Consider the following 19762-nt stretch of genomic DNA (forward strand, 5'->3'; position numbering starts at 1 on the left):
CGGACCGAAATTATTATATTACTTTTTCTCGAGTCCAAAAACAAATTGTTATGATCGAAGGAAAACATAATATTGTTTTTGCTCTGTTTTTTGCTCTGTTTTTTCTTCTTCCGTTCCAAACACTGACCTGGTCAAACACGACCATCCAAAATACATGACCCAAACATGTCTAGATCATGAGATATCAAAACCGGAAGTTCCACTGCAGTACCATAACAAGCCGCTAGGAAGCAAAAAATCTAACCAACCAAGTCCTAGCCAAATATCAAGACAATTCATTTAAGCGTTCTAAACACACGAACGCTACGGAAAACCATACCCATCGACTGCGAGAACATAACCTTCTTGCGAAGGTAATCACCCAAAGAGCGTTTAATTACAGCCACCTTGCGACTTTTGTTGATTCTGCATCTTACGTCAAACTTTATACACCGGTGGATTTGGGATTTTTATTAGTTAGCGTTGCAAAAGTTTACACGTTGTTTTGCTCTTATTTTTTATCATTTCACGGAAAAAATCCCTTTGGTCTTTTTTGTGAGTTCGTATTACGTTTTCAGGGTGAAATGAAGTATTTTCCAACATTCGAGCACCCCTCACTATCAAGTGGGACATTCCAAGATGGCGACGCCCATGTATCGAACAAAAAAACCTGTCTTGTTTGCGCAATTTGCGCTGTTGTGTAACTAAATAAGAGCATGAGTTAGCACTTCTGCGCTGCGTCCAGACTTTGGCAGGTTCAGTTTACACAACGGGACATGTAAACAGCTTCAGTAGTAAGGTATGACTTGACTTGACTTCTCTTTTCTACCAACAAACAGCAATTACGTTACACACTTAGCCTCCGTGTATGTGTAGCAGGCTTATAGCTTATAGAACTGAGGGTTTGGTGGTCTTCGGCTGTTTTCTGATTAGCCCAGTTCTAAAAACTGGGGTAATTCAACCAGGCCGGCTATGTTGTCTATATGCAATCAGAAAATAGCACATAAAAGCTCCCAAAGACCCTGAAGACCCCAAGTTTTTGGCATATGCTAATAATGGAGGCTAATACCATGGAGGTATTTTTATACCTCCATGCTAATACACACTGCACGGAAGGCAAATTATATATATGTGCAACAATTTGCTGCAATATCATAACTTTAAGTGTTGTTTTTCAGTGAAAGTCGCCAGGTTAATAGTTAACCATGAAAAGTGCCCTGGTTAAGGTCGAGAGTTTGCGTGTAGACAAATTATTAAGCCACGGGTTATTAGGTGGGCACATAGCGTTATACATATACGTGGTACGTAGTAAGAACGCAGCAGAAAGAACACAAACATATGGGAATAAAAACTATACCGGTTATCGTAACTTTATTGACATCTAACAAGCCAACTTTTGTAAGGTCTTAGTAAACTATATATATGTAACATACTGAATAATGACTCCTGCACCAGGCTTTATAGCCTGGATGCCAGACCCAAAGCACACTGGACACAAAATATCTCAGTGTGCACACTGAGATATTTTGTGTCCAGTGTGTTTTGGGTCTGGCATCCAGGCTACAGGCTTTAGGAAAGTATGGAATGTATGGATCACAAAAAAAATTGATGACAACTTGCAAAAAACATACAGTCCAAATGTTACATGCAAGTTACGACTACATGTATGCTACAATATTCTGTCAAAACAAGAACTGCAAGGATAATAAATGAAAACACAATCATGACTTAATGCAAAAAAAATGACAAGAACTTGCATAAAAATCGTTCGGTATAGTGTAGCCAGCTATACCGCCGCACCGTGTGCCTGCGAAGCTGGTGTGTTACGCCAAAGGGTGGTTATACCGGCTATACAGGTACAGAAGCTGGTGTGTTACGCCGAAGGGCGATTATACCGGCTATACAGATACAGAAGCTGGTGTGTTACGCCGAAGGGTGGTTATACCAGCTATACAGATACAGAAGCTGGTGTGTTACACCTAAGGGCAGTTATACCAGCTATCTACACAGAATCTTTCTCCATCATAACAATATGTCTCCTTTTCCATACAGGCCTACTCGTACTGAAACTTCCCAAGAACAGCCCGAAAACTTTCCACGATGCTGCCAGCATATTGCAGTCCAAACAGCTCGCTTACACCAGTATGGGTGGACCAGGGTCTGTCTGTATGTTTCACAGAAACCCTCGTCCCTGCAGTTCTACAAGGATTCATCCTCGTATGCGGCGGGATACAGGGCCTCTTCCTCATGAAGTACTCAACCGTCATCGAACCCAAATACGTACCCAAAAGTGCCCTCTACCACTTTCAGTTGGCGATGCACGTGCTGCTGGTGGTCAGTCTCAGCTTCAGTTTTATTGAATGCAGCACCTTGGCAGAACGTACTGCACCTGCACGAAACCCATAATGTATTGTACATAGCACTTTGGCAGAATGTCTCTTATAAGGTCGTATTCGCTAATATAAGGTTAGCATTTCGACAGTAGTTTCCAAATGTTATGTCGGAAAGAATATCCTCTGCAACAGGCAAAATTCTGATGCAATGTTGACCAAAAACCCAACGAAAAACTCGAAAATATGGGGTTTTGCGCAGGCGCAGTACTTTCTGCCGACGTGCTATTGAATGCATTGGCATTGACATGTTCGTTAAAATTTATTGACACAACAAAAGTACAGCGACTTTCGTAAGGTCTAAAACTACACGTCGACAAATACATGGATACAACAAAATTAACCTATGTCCAAAACAATAGATGAGTCAACTAATACTACTTGTTCTTGTCGCGTAGACTTACACGTTAAAATAGGCCACTATTTTGGCTGTGAATCCAATAAAAAAATCGTACATCAACAGATTTTTTGCTGTCTATACCAAGCACACGTATCATGTAAACGATAAAAAATTTTTTCCCCAATTCTAACCGCTAGTTCGATATTTACGTCATGTATAACTGCAATTACCCATGACCCGCAAGAGGCCCTCTTTTGGCTCACTGTGCCCGACCGCAGTACTCAGGTCAAAATAAGCGTATACGTCCGACAATCGCTCGGACGCCGAAACTTCCCTGCCTGATCCTGTCAGTAATAAACAGGCTTTCACCTCAAATCCTTTTTAGATCAGGTCTGAGTGATGAAAGGGATTTTATGGTGCACCTAAACTCACGCTGTTCGGGCACAATCATTTTTTTGTCGGGACTCTTTTAGAGACTACACATGCGGAGTAATTGCGGTATGAGACCTTATAGGTGGGGCAACCTAAAATTCTGATGGGCAACCTAATTTTTGCCGTAGATTGCCCACTGGGCTTGCACCACTAGTACTGTATCTGGCAGAAGCCCACTGGGTAACCTGGTTCAAAAAATGTATTTTGTACACTGATATAGGTCCAAGCAATTGTCCAGTTGGTCTTGCACGCAACACTCGGGGCCAAAGCACTCTACGGCTCCACAATCCTCTACACGTGTTTCTACGCGCTCTCGTGGTGGATGGTGATGATTCTCATGGCAGCTGAGAGGAAGAGAGAGATTTTAACGCGATCTTCGCGAGGACACGGCACAGTTCTTCTGCTGTTCTGGGCGCTGGCTTTTCTTCTGGAGAATCTGGCACTTGTGTCGTGGAACAGCAGACACTGGTGGTGGAAGATACAGACTGTGGACCAGAAGGTATGGTGTACTTAAGGATTAGTATGTTTGAATTTTGAATTTTAAGTTCAAGCCCTTATAATTACATACTCCTGGAGAATCTAGCACTTGTGTATAGTGAACATGCCCTGTGGTCACAGAAAGTAGGGCCATCTGGGGCTGACAGGTTTTCCCAAGGGTTTGCAGGAATGTGGGCATAGATATGGGAGACATTCCTGTGGATATTCAATTCCATGCCTGTGGACAAAATTCCTGTACAATTCCTAGAATCCTTGCAAACTGCACACAATACTGTACCATTAGGCTCCTCCCTGAGACGTCGCCAAAAATGACACAAATTTTCATCTGTGTGTTGGTAGTTATCATAGTACGATGCTGCAACGGTTGTTGTATTCCAGTATTTTCTCTGTTTCAGGTTGAGTTTGGTTCCTGGGTGGCACGTTACAGCTGTACCCTACTGCTGTTCCTGCTGGGCCTGTGTGCTCCCGGCCGACCAGCCAAACCCTACATGAACATCATCAACGAGGACAGGGATGTGGAACAGGCTGAGGTAAAATATGATAGATTTTTCCTTACACATATTTATTAAGTTACCATCATGAAGGTTCATCTGTGTTGGTAGTTACATGTTTAGAGTTAAACCTTCAGATGCAACACAAAAAAGTTCTCTCACCTAGAGCTTTCTACGGAGGAAGACCAGAGTGACTTGTGGAAAGCTCTAGGTGAGAGAACTTTTTGTGTTGGATCTAAAGTTTTAACCGTTATACATAACACAGAAATATTACTTTCTTTCAGCCATTGTTAGACGAGTTAACAACAGAATCAGAAGGCTCGACCTTCCGCTGGTTCCTACGGAAGTGCAAGCTGCTACATGGATCATGTCTAACTATTAATGGCCAGAAATATTCCTTTGTTCCAGCCATTGTTGGATGAGTTTGCGACTGAATCGGAAGGTTCGACCTTCCGCGGGTTCTTACGGAAGTGCAAGCTGCTTTGGCCATTCATGTGGCCGAAGGGAAGCCTGGCGTTACAGCTACGAGTCGTGTTCTGTTTCCTGCTGCTAGCCGCGGGACGAGGCATCAACGTGCTGGTCCCTATCTACTACAAAATCATCGGTGAGTTGTTCAATGTTTATTGTGCAATCAACTTCGTAGTCACAATGACTAAATTGCGCTGATTTTACAGTACATGTACATTTATAAAAGAACAATTCATTTAAAAGATCATTAGCATTAAAAATGATAATTAAAAAACATTAGGGGTGCACCCAGTCTAGGGTGCTTGTCCCTATCTACTACAAAATCATCGGTGAGTCATCGGTAAAACAGTCTACAAAATCATTGGACAGGTGTGTTTATCACTGTTGCTACAGATTTGCTGCAATTTTAAAGTCCCCAAAATGTTTTCTTAGCAGACTAATGTATAATGTATCACAATGTAGTTGGGAAAACACTTTTAATACATGTGTTTAAATATTTGAAAAGTTAAGCTTCTAACATTGTGCTTTCATCTTAAGATATTTTTTAATAATGAATTTCCAAACTAATGTTTTTAACAATATTTTGCTAAATCCTGCCAATCCATTAATATTGTGATATACAATGTACATTTGATCCAAGTCATTGACATGTTTGGAATTGAAGAAGACAAAACCTGAACTATAAGTTAATGCTTTTTCTTCTGCGAAGGTAACCATGAAGATTGAATTTTTGAATTGAAAATTCGAAGATTCCCTCAGGCTGTTAATCCTTGTTGTGAAACATTTTGTGCCCCCCCCCCCAGTGAATCGTCTGACCAAGTCTGAGTTCCCCTGGGATGACATCCTGCTCTACACATTCTGGAAGTTCCTACAGGGAGGAGGAGCAGGTAATATTAACCTTTAGCCTGCTAAGGTAGCTGTTTAGCACCAATTTCTTATTGGTTAGCAGTTTAGGCAGCAGAGACAAGGTTAAGGTTTATTATCAATGACCACACTGAAAAGTGTCTTGCATGCCTTCATTAATAAAGAATGATTCAAGCAAACATTCAAATTTTATCACCCAATTTGGTCTACAATATGAACAAAACATTTTGCATTACCTTGCAAATTTTTACTAATTTTGAGTACCCCTAATGTCTATGCTTAGTTTTCAGAGTGGGTGGGCAGAGCTTCTGTTTCACTGAATTGACAGGGTTTGACCCAGTATACCCTGGGTTCAAGGATGTGGTTGGCAGATATATAAAACATAAGCTAAGGTGTCATAGTGGAGCAAGTTGCGTCTTGTACTAATGCATTTTATGATGTAATTTTAATATTAGTTCAAACTACATTTTGTATAATCTACTTCTGAAGTTTGAAATCTGTGATTTTTTGTTTCAGGTACGGCAGGACTTTTGAACGGTCTTCGTTCTTTCCTGTGGATCCTGGTACAACAGTACACCAACAGAACTATGTCTGTTCGGCTCTTCAAACATCTACACCAGTAAGCTTAGTGTTTTTTATGTAAAATTGATAAATGAACTAGAAAGGTAACATTTGCAAAACAAAAAGAAAGCAACAATGAGGTATGGAAAAACTTCGGGAAATTTGGTCCATTGCCAGCTCAAAATGCACGCAGAGAAATGTGACCTGACGAGTTTTGACCAAAAATTTGCAAAAACTAGAAGGTAACATTTGCCAAGCGAAGGCATTATGTTTACCTTCACATAGCCCAGCTTAACAAGCTTTGTTTATTCTTCCTCAAACACATTCATATATGTAGTGACCATGCAGCCCCTCTCACTTGCAACATGATGTAACCAAACACCAGTTACTATGGTGAGAGACATCTGGTTCAGGTCATTGACCTTATTTGTTTGGAGAAGAAGAAACTGAGGAAAAACAATAATGTTTTCCTTTGGTAAACATAATAAATCAAATCTTGTAGATAGTACATTTGAAATTCACAACAAATAGCACAATTAGAAATTCACAAAAAATTCAAATTTTTCACCTACTGAAGGTACATGTACATGTACATGTACAATCTTTCATATCAATCATAATAAACAAATAAACAAATCTTTTATATTACAATGTTTCGTTATGTTGTACACAGTTGTACATTTATGTTTTCTTAGGTTGTCCCTGAGGTGGCATCTAACCAGGAAAACGGGGGAGGTTCTGCGAGTTATGGACAGGGGGACACAGAGCGTCAACAACCTGCTCAAGTAAGGGAACAACCATTAACACCAGGGGGGAGGGTTGTCTGTGATATGAAGGAACAATTATCCAAAAATACCAATCATGAAAGTTCATCTGTGTTAGTAGTTACATGTTTAAAGTTAAAACTTTTGGTCCAACACAAAGAAGTTCTCTCACCTAGAGCTTTCGACCAGTTACTCTCACTGGTCTTCCTCAGTAGACTGACCCAGTGAGGCTTGTCACGTCGTTTCTATGCGTTGACCCAGTGTTGACGTCTCCCTTTAAAGAAGCCACGTGACAATCCTCACTGGGTCATAAGGAAAACCAGAGTTACCAGTGAGAGTAATAGTATAATAACATAATAATGACGTACATCTAATCTCCAAGCAAATCATACGGTGGCAAGGCAGTATCCATTAGCCAGGGAGTGTCTATATGCCTTCAAAATAATGGGCACTCCTCTGGCCAATGGATACTTCAGGGAATCTGAAATTATAATATACTAAGTTTTTTTTCTGTTTTTTTCAGTTACATCCTGTTCAGCATAGTGCCTACCATAGTGGATATCATCATTGCCATTGTCTACTTTACTGGAGCTTTCAACATCTACTTTGGACTGATTGTCTTCTGTTGTATGGCGCTGTATTTGGGTAAGTACAGGAGAAATATTCCTTGTGACAAATAAGTACCTGAAACCTGCCCACAAAAGGACCGGAGGTAGCTATGATTATGAATTCCAGTTATATACAGCATATACATGTAAAGACTGCTTTGGGTTTTCTTTTTTTCCCTGCACAGTAAGCGAGTGGAACCAGCTGCCGGGCCCAGTGGTGAGGGCACCGACAGTAGAGGCTGTTAAGGCCAGGGTAGAAGCCGCCCTGCCATAACCAGCGTACATTTTATCTTACAGGATTGACAATCTTTGTGACAGAATGGAGGACCAAGTTTCGAAGAAAGATGAATATCAAGGAAAATGCCATGAAGCAAAAAGCAGTGGACTCACTTCTCAACTTTGAAACGGTGTGACTTTGTTTTTTTTGTTGTTGTTATTGTTATTACTGGTATCACCAACCATTTAAGTTAAATAAACGATCACTCATTGGTCATTACGTCATACTGGACATACTGTATTCTAGATAGGATTTTGTTTATAACTATAAACTCTATAATAGCTCTCCATTTCCTCTATATTCCAGGTGAAGTACTATGGTGCAGAGGAGTATGAAGTGGACAAGTTTCATGACTTTGTGAAAGACTATCAGGTAGGTAGTGCTTATTATGTTTACAGAAGGAAAACATATTGTTTTGTTCGCATTGAGTTCAAGAATGTCTGCTTCTACAGTATCGACATGGTCTGTTCCTATGTGCAGGTTGAAGAGTGGAAAACCAATGCGTCCCTGAGTGTGCTGAACAATGCCCAGAACATCGTGATCACAGTGGGTCTGATAGCAGGGTCCCTGCTGTGTGCCAGCTACGTGGCCGACAAAAAATTACAAGTACGTTTCAACTGTTGTTTACTTTTACTAATAATTGGATCTCTGTAACTGCTGAGTACATACATATGTGTATGTACTGTCCCTACTGTGTGCCAACAAGCTTAAGACACTGCAAGTATCGGTTCTCAGTAACTGCTAAAAAAACTGCTGAGGATGGTTTGCTTGCATGCATTTTTTGGTACATATGTACTGTCCCTACTGTGTGCCAGGTATGTGTCCTACAAGACACTGCAAGTACGTCTCATCTGATGTTTACTAAAATTTGTTCTCAGTAACTGCTAAGGATGGGTTGTTGGTATTCTTTGATACATATGTACATGTACTGTCTCTTCTGTGTGACAGCTACATGTAGCCAACAAGACAAGTGTTGCAAGTATGTTTCAAACATAGTTCATCTGTGTTGGTACAAGTCATCAAAATAAATTTTTGAAAATTTAGGGTAAGTCCGAATCTTTGTGGTTAGTGTTTGGAAGTTAAAGCTTAGTTAATAGTCTTTATGTCATTATGTTTCAAACAGTTTATTATTATTTTCCACATACAAAATGTACAACATGTACATGGAAGGCATGATGAAACAGGTGGACATTTTATAATACTTTCCAGATTCTAGAATCTCTGGTTTCTTCTTGTGTTTTTGTAACAGATTTTTTTCTATAATTTCTTTCCCAGGTTGGTGACTACGTCCTGTTCTCTACGTACATCATCCAGCTTTACGCACCTCTCAACTTCTTCGGAACTTACTACAGGTAAGCCAATGGATTTTTTTCAAGGCTCAAGAGTTATTTATTGATCTTTTGCAGTGAACAACAAAGTCAGTGTACAGATCTCTAAAATGAACACAGGCATACAATATTGCACATTATATAATTTGGCAATCATCACTTGTAATGTCTGAATTAAGTTAAATGGAATTAACACAAAAAGACAAGCTGGCAAGATCAGTGTGACTATTGCTTTCAACCTCTATTAAGTTTTACTCTCTGACTTGAATTTAACAATTTTACTCTCTATATTTTCCTTTTATTACTGACAATTACCCCCTGTACGTTATACCCCGTGAGGGGCATTGTCCAGTACTGTGTAGATGTCAGTTGGTTTTGCTTATTAGTTTTGTGGATGTTCATGCGTGTTAACTTTTTTTTTGTTTTTGGGCCATGTATGTTCTTTATATTGTCCTTAACGAATGAATTCTTTTTAAAAATTCCATTTTGAATTCATGTTAAACTTTATGTTTTTTTTTGTGTTTTCCATCCTAGGATGATCCAGGCTGCATTTATCGACATGGAGAACATGTTTGACCTTCTGAAGGAGAAACAGGAGGTCAAGGACATCCTGGGGGCACGGCCGCTGGTCGTCGGCGAAGGTCGCATTGAGTTTAAGAACGTCTGCTTCTACTACCAGCCTGAGTGAGTAGTGTATTTTATATTGGTTATTGTCAGTGGCATCTAGTGGTAGAGCAACCGACTGTCAAGCAAGGGGACCCAGGTTCAATCCCCAGGGTTGGACCCAGACATGTCCAGACATGCAACCAGGCGTTGTGCCCTTGGGAAAGGCACTTAACACGTATTTCCCCCTCAGTTAGAGGGTTCCTGGGCCCTACTAGGGTTTGGGTTGGCGTTAGGAAGGGCATCCAGCCGTAAAAAAAATACAAGCACCTCTAACCCCCAGTTTCGAGGAAAAAAAATGTTAAACTGGATAGAGAGGGAGAGAGAGAGGGTGGGTCGGCTACTCTCTCCTGGCAGCCAAGGGCTGAATTGTGAGGAGCTTGCAAACATTGGGGCTTAATCACAAGGGTCTGGAGCGGCTGCCATTTGACGCTAACTCAGGTGATCTCAGTGAGACCTACTGAGGAAGACCAGATTGAGTGACAAGTCCAAAGGTCTAGATGAGAACCATTCTTTGTGTTGGATCGATTGAGAAGTTTTAACCTTAAACATGTAACTACCAACACAGATGAACTTTCATGATAATTTCAAGATGACCTTTGATCATTCTAAGACTTAGTATCTACATTTCTTAAGATCTACATTTTCTTAAGTTTTGCAGACATTTTACATTTGATGTAAACCTCATAAAAGGCAATTGTTCTCAATTCAGCATATTTCTCTGTCCTGTCTAGCCCCCTGAGTCCAGGAGAAATATTCTGAAGGATATACATAACTAAAATAGGTACCCTAGCAGCTGTCTTTAGAACTGCAGGGGTGTTTCAGTACATTTTAACCCTTGTTTTGCTGCTCTGCAGGACAAATAAGATAGCATCTAAGTATAGTTCTCAATTCGGCATGTTTCTCTGTCCCCTCCAGGAGGAATATCCTGAAGGACATCACGTTCACGGTGAACCCGGGCCAGACGGTGGCGTTGGTCGGTCCCACGGGCAGCGGCAAGTCCACCATCATCCGGCTGCTCTTCAGGTTCTACGACGTCATGGGAGGAGCCATCCGCATCGATGGGCAGGACATCTCCAAGGTACATAAACAGGCCTCAAAATTAACTTTTCTTCCTATTGTCCCAGCACTGTCCCAAAAACAAATTTCAATTATCCTGCAGTGAGGATGAACTGCTTTGGTAGCTTTGGTTAGGGACTCCCAGTGTTGGTGGGAGTGACTGTGGGAGCGGACGTAAACTAATCAGGATAGTATCCAGGCTACAGAGTTGTAACTTTGGAGAAAACTTTACTTGAAAGGTTGTTGTTTTTCCCTTTGCCCTGCAGGTTACCCAGACCTCCCTTCGCAAAAGCATCGGCGTGGTTCCTCAGGACACAGTACTTTTCAATGACACAATCAGGACAAATATCAGATATGGGAAGGTATGTATGCTATCATGAAAGTTTGTCTCTGTTGGTAGTTACATGTTTGAAGTTAAAACTTTTGATCCAACACAAAGAAATTCTCTCACCTAGAGCCTTCGACCAGTCACTCTGGTCTTTCTGTTTGGAGAAGAAGAAGAAGAAACTGAACAAAAACAACGTTTTCCTTTGGTAAACATAACAAAGACCTTTATCATACATACATTATTACCCACTGGGATAAGTACAAAGGAATAGTTTATATAAACATGTATTATATTACTTCATAAAATAATAAATCTTATTTAATATTTGATTTTCCAGGTGAGCTCTAAAGACGAAGATGTGGAGGAGGCTGCGGATGCTGCTGAGATTCATGACAAAATCCTGATGTTCCCTGATCGTACGTACAAATCATTCACTGCTAAATGTTCATTGACAAGTGTATTTTATATAGTAAAATGTTGAACTTAATTACAACACAAGGATTACACAGAGATAAAATTTTCATCAACCACTGTTGGCTTCATCAGGATCATGAATGACCAGTCACTTCCAAACATAAACTCACAAGAGTTGCAGCACCAAAAAGGTCAATGCCCTTTAACCAGACTGTGTGTTGCCATGGTAATTAGTGTTGGGTTACATCATGTTGCAATTTTATAGCAGGAGGGATTTTGATTCCTGTCTGACCATATATATATATACAGTATGTGTTTGAGTAAGAATTAACACACACAGATATTATTAACAGAGCAGACCATAGGCCAACTTAAAGGTAAATATTATGCATTTGCTTTGCAAAGGTTACCTTTCTAGTTCCCTGTTGTGTTGTACAGAGTATGAGACGATGGTAGGTGAGCGGGGGTTGAAGCTGAGTGGGGGGGAGAAACAGAGAGTGGCCATCGCCCGAACCATCCTCAAGGCTCCATCTATTGTACTACTGGATGAGGTAGGTCGTCAAGTGTTTATAAAATCATTGTTTTAGCTTGGCTTGCAGCAATTACTCTACCAATTACACTACCTGCATCACATCTGCTCAAGATGCGTTCCATGTGTAGCTTTAAGGTCTCGTTGACTGGAAGTTTGTGCCATAGGTTTACTTTACTGTGTCACTACATATGCGTAATGCATCATGTCTCTCAATGTTGGCTTAGTTATTTACTGAATGTACATTGGGGTGGAAGCTGGGAAATGTGTCTTCACCTGTTCCCCCTCTCCTTCCACTTGCCAATTTGTTGCCACTAGAACAGTACAGTGGACATTGACATTATCAGAGAGTACCTGACTAAGGCTGCCAGCTGCTGAAATTACCGTTTTAATGAACAAATTTATGAAACGAATTCACCTCTCTCTCCTTCCCTCCCTCCAGGCCACGTCTGCGCTGGATACCCAGACTGAGAGGAACATCCAGGCTTCCCTCAACAGGGTCTGTAACAACAGGACCACCATCGTAGTGGCTCACAGGTCAGGCTTCAACCCTCAGATTCTTTTCTTCCCTCCTTTCTTCCTTCCTTCCTTCCTTCCTTCCTTCCTTCCTTCCTTCCTTCCTTCCTTCCTTCCCTCCTTCCCTCCCTCCTCTAATCGTAACAGAGAAGACAGATGCTATGTACAATATTTACATGTTCATTGTACTGGGGAAATTCCCCTAGCTCTTTTTGGCAAGCACAATGAACAGTGGACCAATGTCCTAAGGACTGTGACCCTTTCCAGTAGCATGCATGTCGGGATTAGAACTCCCAACCTCTTGGTCCAGAGGCAGGGTCGCTAACCACTGGACTATGCATGCTACTATTACTTATAGTGTAAGACAGAGATTTTGCACCTTTCCAGACTGTCGACAATCATCAACGCGGACCAGATCCTGGTGTTAAACGAGGGAGAAATCGTGGAGAGAGGAACGTAAGTAAAATGTCTGGAGTTTGTTTTGATGATGTCCAGTGTCTATAAACATAGTCGTTGATTGTTTCAGTCTGTCCATGAGTGTGAACTATCAAAACCATTCTCTGTCATTGTTTTCTGGACGTTTCAAGGAATAATTCAACAAGTCAAGAGAACAAGATTTCACTTGGGTTGAGTCAGAAACTTTTTGGGATCTGTTATAGATTTGCACCCTTGACCAGAGATCTGTGAACTTGAAGGTCACCAAAACCCAAAATACTTTCGGAAGTTTAAACTCTCCCGATGTCTTGTTCATATTAGATTAGATGAGTTGAGTATCTCTTTCAAGACTTCTTTACATCAGGGCCCATCACTGAACCGCGACGGGGGCCATCATCGGTTTTAACCAGATACCTTTGACCCAGTGTTGACGTCACACTTTAAAGAAGCCACGTAACAAGCTTCACTGGGTCAGTCTACTGTTAGAAAGACCAGAGTGACTGGTCAAAAGCTCTACATGTAGTTGAGAACAATTCTTTGTTTTTGTTTTCTTTTTTGTTGTTTTCTTACTTAGTGGTCACCACGTAACACAGCCGTTAGGCCACTTCAAGGTGAACGGTGCTACCACCTGAATGGCATCACCACTCACCTGGGTTACGGGTTACCGAGTATAACTGTAACAGCAACTCTTCTCCCTGAGTCAGAAACACCATGATTGAGACCAGCCCAATTTCTCACAAGTAGCGAGGACGAACTGACCCAATAGGAGAAGCAGGGGTTACGAGGCTGGTCGGGAAAATTCCCTACCCCATGTTGGAACAAAAGTTTTAACACAAAACATTTCTGTTGCAGACATGATGAGTTGGTTAATCTTGGCGGGATGTATGCCAACCTGTGGCAACAGCAGCTGCTAAACCCTGAGGACAGCAATGGATCGGAGAAAGCAGACACAGAGGAAAACAAGAACAAGGACGATTAACCATTTTCCTGCTAGGCCTTTCGTTTCATATACATTTGTATGCTGCATTCAGTGGCATTGGCAGTGGAGTATGTTGCCAAGACTTGTGGTGTATTGTGCATAGCACTTCAGCAGAACGTTTAGTTTTTGATAGTAATTGTATTCACATATTTAAAGAAAGCAGACAGCAAGGGAAACAAGAACAAGGACGATTAACCCCTTTTCTTCCTTCTGTGTCATATAAAAACTTCATTTAATGAAGGACGTACTATACATGTACATGTATGCCTGTGGGCATTGCAAACCTGTGATGCATTGTGCATAGCTGGTTTGTTACACCAAAGGGCGGTTATGCCTGCTATACCAACACAGATACAGATAGCACTTTGGCAGAATGTCTCGTTTAAGGTCATATTTGAATATTTAAGGCTGACATCCTATGTGTCGGAATACACCTACACCATATGCAAGCCCAGAAATGTCAAGTATACCAAGTTGGCATTGGTTTCATTGAACAAATGGAGAACTAAGATGTTTTGTTGCTAAACTGGCTTAGGAGCTGATAACTAATGCAAAGACTTTGTAGATGAAAATAGTATCCATAACAAAGTCTCTAAACAACTGTTGGTAATCACTGCCATTCAGAGCACATTACATGCATATAGAATGCGATTTAAAGGGAGATATTGTTTAGTACACATTTTCAGCTTGGCAAAAAAGACCATGACCATTAAGGACACAAAGAAGACATAAAAACATACTAGTTACTAAAAATGGATATCATATATATTATTCTTTGGTATGTAGTTTGTGGTAAGTTTTAGCTTGGTATCTATTGGTTTTAATGTTTAAGTTGCTGCTGTGATTGTGACACTACATGTAGTACTGATATACCATATTATATAGGGTCAACCAGAGGGTACCAAAGGGGGTTGTGTGAACAATGGAAATAAACCTTAAGGGGGCTAGTTCGTGCTTATAAACCTGCCTTTCTCCTGCAAGTCTCCAGTGTCACTGACGAAAGGTAGTGGATGCTGCCTGAAATGTCTGACTGTTTTCAAAAGCATATCCAGTTGCTTGAGTAAGCTTTTTTACGTTAAAGGGGGGGGGGGTGGCTGATCTCAAATTCTTTTAAAAAATGCCTACAAGTTTCAGAAAAATCCCTCTATGAAAGTAAAGCGATTGTATTTCTGAAGATACCAAGGGTTTGAAAAGAAATGTAAGCAATAATTTTATAACAAAAATGCATGACATTTTCAACCTTCCCCCTGCTTTAATATACGTATAGGTGTGTATACTCCCTGGTGCATCCTATATTTTATCAGCCATATATGTTGTATATATCTGTATGTTATATCATGACTGGATATTTCATTGTTATAAAAGGTGGCTTGATGTTCATACATGTATGTATATTAATCGTATTATTTTCCATAGTCTCATTCCACACTATGCAGAGTATAGGGGCGGTGCCCATCTGCTTTTCTGTAGCCCTTGGGCCACACATACAGTACCGGTATGTATTGATGCCTTTTACTGTCAAAGTAAATACGTGTAACTACAGACAAAGATTAATACGCAAGACATGTTGGAAATTTTAATGGAGTTAAAAGACTCTCTTTTCTAGCTACGTGGTTACACTTGGCTTTCATACTCAAGAATGAATTGAAATTTTTAAATAATATTTATTTAGAAGTTTGTTTTTCCATACCTCAATAAATCATCAAGAATCGGGATTGAGAGAATATGTAATAGAAAGTAAGAGTGAATAAAAGAACGAATGAATGAACGAGAAGAAAGAAAGAATTCGACTTCCCCGAAGTCCAGTCCACCACACGCGCACGTGCACATCCGCACTTGACTTGCGAGATCCGCCCGCCCCACTGTTTACACAGGCTGGATCGATATCCCTCCGCGCTTGCAGAACAGATTACTGGAAACTGAGAGGATATTCTACTTACCGTAATCTTACTCAAAACGCACTCCACACACAGTAGGCGTAATTAGCTTAGCTAAGTGTGCAAACATCCTGAATTATAGAGGCTCAGACGCAAGTATTACGCCTCTAGAATACTAGGAATGAATAGAACCATTTTGGACGGAAAATCTTTACGTTTAAACCTGGTGAAAAGCGTATAGAATTTAAACATTTTGCGCTTGGGACACTAGTTCACGTCTTTGGACAATAAAGAAAGCTAAAAGTAGTAAGAATGACTTAAAAATCATTACATATGTATACATATGTTTAAAAAAACATCATTATTGAACAATGTACACTGTATATAGCAGTCTTATTACATACAGTTACGATTAAATGAAGCTTTTCGTAGGGAACAAAATCAACGAGGAACGCTAAGTATCTTAAAATATCGACAAAATATACAAACGTGAGAAAAAGAAATCAATTGAGTGATCTTTTAATGGAAAGGAGAAATTAAGCATTTTCAGCCCTCAAACTGCGTCCAATGTGGGATCAAAGAAACAGAACTAGAAGTACAGTTACTGTAAAGCAAAGTTTGGGAATACAGCGGGAATATATAATTTCTTAATCTCCGATATTAATTGTATACAATATACTAAATTAGTGATACTGACTATTATGTCAACAACAGTCTTTTGAGAATCAAACAAGTCAGTCCGGTTTTCTGTGATTGTACAGTCAATAACGATTTAAAGGAACACAAAACCGACTGGAAAAGCTTCTTTGGCTTAAGCCCCCACATCATGTAGTCATCAAAAATTCTGACTCATGTTGCCATGGCAACGACCAGGTGTTGTTCCCACCTCCCGGATGCAGAGAAAGTCCTCTCTCCACCTTCCCCTCAGGCCACACCAATTAATTTGTTGTTTCTCGGGGTTTTTTTTTTTTCAGAAAAAATATGAAGCGACAGGGCGAAATAAAAAAAAACAGGCCAAGCCAAGACACCCCATGATAGCCGGAAATATTACAATATGAGCCATGAAGTGAACATACCAGGCTGGTTTATAATTAAAACAATAGATTTTGAACTTTTAATGAAACAAAGTTGCATTTGTTACATTGAACAACTTTAACAACTAGGAAGAAAAGGGTTTTCTTCAACCGCTGGGGCAAAAGTATGTCTCTCATTGAGCATTTTGCAGTTGATTTTGAAGAAATTTTTTTTTTTTTTTTTTTTTTTGCAAATCAGACAAAAATGGACAGGGCGAATCCGAGAAATAACAAATTAAATTGGTGTGGCCTAACCATCACGCGCGGCGGTTTGGGTCTTTGTTCTCCTACAACAAGCGGCTTCCTGAGCCGCGCGTTCACTGCTGTGTCCTCCATCGATCTCCACACTTCAAGTACGGCGATATACGTGAATCGGCACGGCCCAACCTTAAGTAGACCCTCTCTCCATTCATAAATGTTAATAAGATTAATTAAAGAGTAAACATCCTCGAGAATTTACGTCTAAGGTAGGATCGCATCCTGGAGAAAGTTTGGAGTTTCTCTCCCACGATGGTTTAAAATCGATATGGTAAGGTATAAAAGTACGCGTGCAACTCCGCGCGCTGCCAAATCCCCGACTTTTGGGTGTGGGGATTGTTAAAGGTTTTTTGGAGAAAAATTATTTTATCCGATTCGTTTTTTTTTTTGGTGATTCTTCGGTGGGAGTCGAGTTAAGAGCCGAAGAAAGCGACCATGGGGCCGTTTGCGTCCTTGTTCCTTCTGTCCCTGCTCTTTTCAGCACAGGTTACTGCGCAAAACAGGTTGGTGGAATTCCCGATAGCATTTTTGACTGATATATGTCGGGATATGCAGAGACTACGATCAGGATGCTGTTAATGTGTAGGGGTACCGGTGGTTCCCAATTGTACAAATACCAAATTTCAAGTCAATTTGTTCATCTAAAATGACATGTCTTTTAAGCATATATATATATATTAGAATTTGCAGACTCCAATATTGGTATATCTGCCGGTAGAATTGCCAATCCCACCAGATAAGAATCTCTCCCCTGACATAAGCTTTACTTTCTATCACTGCGACAACTATGAAGATTATTTCAATCCTGCTTGATAGAGAAATTGATTTATTAAAGTTCTAACGAAAGTTAGCAAGCTTTCTTTCAAATACTACTGAGATAGTTCGGTGATCTTGTCGCAACAAAATACAGCAAACGATTTCCTACAGCCACGATGTTACTTTTCATGCATTATGTCGTACGAAATTCGGAAGAAAGCAAGTGTCTTGCATTGCGACCGTATCTTTGCGACCGTATCTTCACCGTATCTTAGAATTCCGGTAAAAATGAGCCAGAAAATTTCCTAAGGACAATCAAACATGTACAGATACACATGTGTACTACTATGAAATTGCTGGAGGATGGGAATATTTAGAAATTTGGTTTGAAATTCTAGCAACTTCTGCGAGAAAGAAGTCCTTGTGGAGAAGGAAGTTGAACAAGAGGTGGAAGTGACCGTGTGGAAGGAGCTACGGTACCAGGACTGCGCCGCCCAGCGGCCGAACGACGTACTGCTGGGCAAGGAGACCTCCAGCGTGGACGGCAAGGTGTACTGTCACTTCAACAGGTGGGTGCTGCCTGCGATTTGTGCGAATTCCGCTAGACGGCGTAACTGACAGGTTCAGGCGTTTGATGTTCCCGCACACGATTAGTATCACGAATCCTTATGGACCACTTACATTCCATCGAATAGTAAGTATAGTACTATCACTCCAACAGGTGGGTGCTGCCTGCGATTTGTATTGATTCCGCTAGGCGGCGATAGCCGTAAGGACGCCGACGGTTTTCATGTATAAAGAAGCATCATAGTAGACCTTTCAGGTTGCTGTCTTTCCTGCATTTATAGTTCTACGTCAATATAGTATGATGCAAGCCCTTATTGTGCACAAGTGATCTTCAAACACGTTTTGAAACTACGTCAATTTCTGTGAGTCAGGTCAGTTCTTTCGTCTATTAAAGTCACAAACTTCACAGTAGACCTCACCAATTGACCACTTTCTTTCATTCATATATTTGCGTCAATTGTATGATGCAAGCGCTTACTGTGCACAAGTGTCCTTCAAATACGTTTTGAAACTACGTCAATTTGTCAATGTCCACGTCAGAATATCGGTATTGCCTTTTCCTGTTCAATTCCAACTTTTCACAATGCCATATACACGTCATCAAACCCATCAACGGCTGTAAGAAAGTACTCTTGGAGCCTTAGTGCAATGTTAAAACCACTTTCCTCTTCCTTTCCAACTTTACAAAATGCCGTCACTTACACGTCACACATCAACAGTTGTTGCCAAGTACTCTCGGAGCCTCAAGTTCAAGAAGGAAGTCTTTTCCGTCAATATCAACGTCACAGAATCCTTATGAGAACAATCACAATATTGTTTCCAACGTTACACAACAGCAGCTACTTATGAACTGTATCGATCAAAATCTATACGGAAACGCTCTTTTGTGACGATTGTCTTTCTTTCAGTGTCGACGTCACACGGCCCTCGCTTGGCTAAAATGTTGTTCCTCTTACTTGAAAAGCTCACACAATGACCGTATACAAAACGATCAACAGCTGCACACAGAAGTGCTCTTAAGTCCTTTTTGTTACGTTCAAGACCCCAAGCTTAAAGTAAAAGTTTGCACTAATACTGTCAACGTAACAAGCCCCTCAGCTAAACCTCACACAATGACAATGGCAATCACAATGAACTTTGTTGCATATTCACGTCCTAAAATGGGCCAAATGCACTAAGATAGATAACTTGGGTACAAGTATAGAAGAAATAAAGGTTACATTTCTGTGCTACGTCTCTATCTACAGGATCTCTTCTCTCTTAATGACATACATTGTATATGTACACATCAAACCTATTAACAGCTTC

At 40.6% G+C, this 19762-nt stretch overlaps 2 protein-coding genes across 2 annotated transcripts in view; both read left to right on the top strand.

Annotated features, from left to right (window-relative positions):
- Nucleotides 1–576: 576 nt before the first annotated feature.
- Nucleotides 577–14083, top strand: LOC109461509 (ATP-binding cassette sub-family B member 6, mitochondrial-like). Its single transcript, XM_019757880.1, has 21 exons — nucleotides 577–778; nucleotides 2032–2313; nucleotides 3362–3640; nucleotides 4035–4169; nucleotides 4539–4734; nucleotides 5402–5485; nucleotides 5979–6081; nucleotides 6719–6808; nucleotides 7311–7432; nucleotides 7693–7802; nucleotides 7979–8044; nucleotides 8153–8278; nucleotides 8948–9024; nucleotides 9535–9684; nucleotides 10582–10744; nucleotides 10989–11084; nucleotides 11388–11466; nucleotides 11903–12015; nucleotides 12436–12530; nucleotides 12897–12965; nucleotides 13797–14083. Exons 2-21 carry the CDS (start codon nucleotides 2080–2082, stop codon nucleotides 13921–13923), a joined length of 2514 nt encoding a protein of 837 aa, XP_019613439.1. The 5' UTR covers nucleotides 577–778; nucleotides 2032–2079; the 3' UTR covers nucleotides 13924–14083.
- Nucleotides 14084–17566: 3483 nt separating this feature from the next.
- Nucleotides 17567–19762, top strand: part of LOC109488276 (SCO-spondin-like) — a 14706-nt gene continuing 12510 nt past the window's right edge. Inside the window, exons 1-2 of the mRNA XM_019792469.1 lie at nucleotides 17567–17634; nucleotides 18286–18456. Of these exons, the coding sequence (XP_019648028.1) occupies nucleotides 17567–17634; nucleotides 18286–18456 (239 nt within the window). The remainder of the gene's footprint in view (nucleotides 17635–18285; nucleotides 18457–19762) is intronic.

This window comes from Branchiostoma belcheri, unplaced genomic scaffold, assembly GCF_001625305.1.
Source record: "Branchiostoma belcheri isolate BF01 breed outbred unplaced genomic scaffold, Haploidv18h27 scaffold93, whole genome shotgun sequence".
Taxonomy (NCBI): Eukaryota; Metazoa; Chordata; class Leptocardii; order Amphioxiformes; family Branchiostomatidae; genus Branchiostoma; species Branchiostoma belcheri.

Coding starts and splice junctions, on each gene's coding strand:
- LOC109461509 (XM_019757880.1), top strand. CDS start 2,080: ATGCTGCCAGCATATTGCAGTCCAAACAGCTCGCTTACACCAGTATGG. Junction 3,641..4,034: donor TACAGACTGTGGACCAGAAG/GTATGGTGTACT, acceptor TCTCTGTTTCAG/GTTGAGTTTGGTTCCTGGGT. Junction 4,170..4,538: donor GGGATGTGGAACAGGCTGAG/GTAAAATATGAT, acceptor CCTTTGTTCCAG/CCATTGTTGGATGAGTTTGC.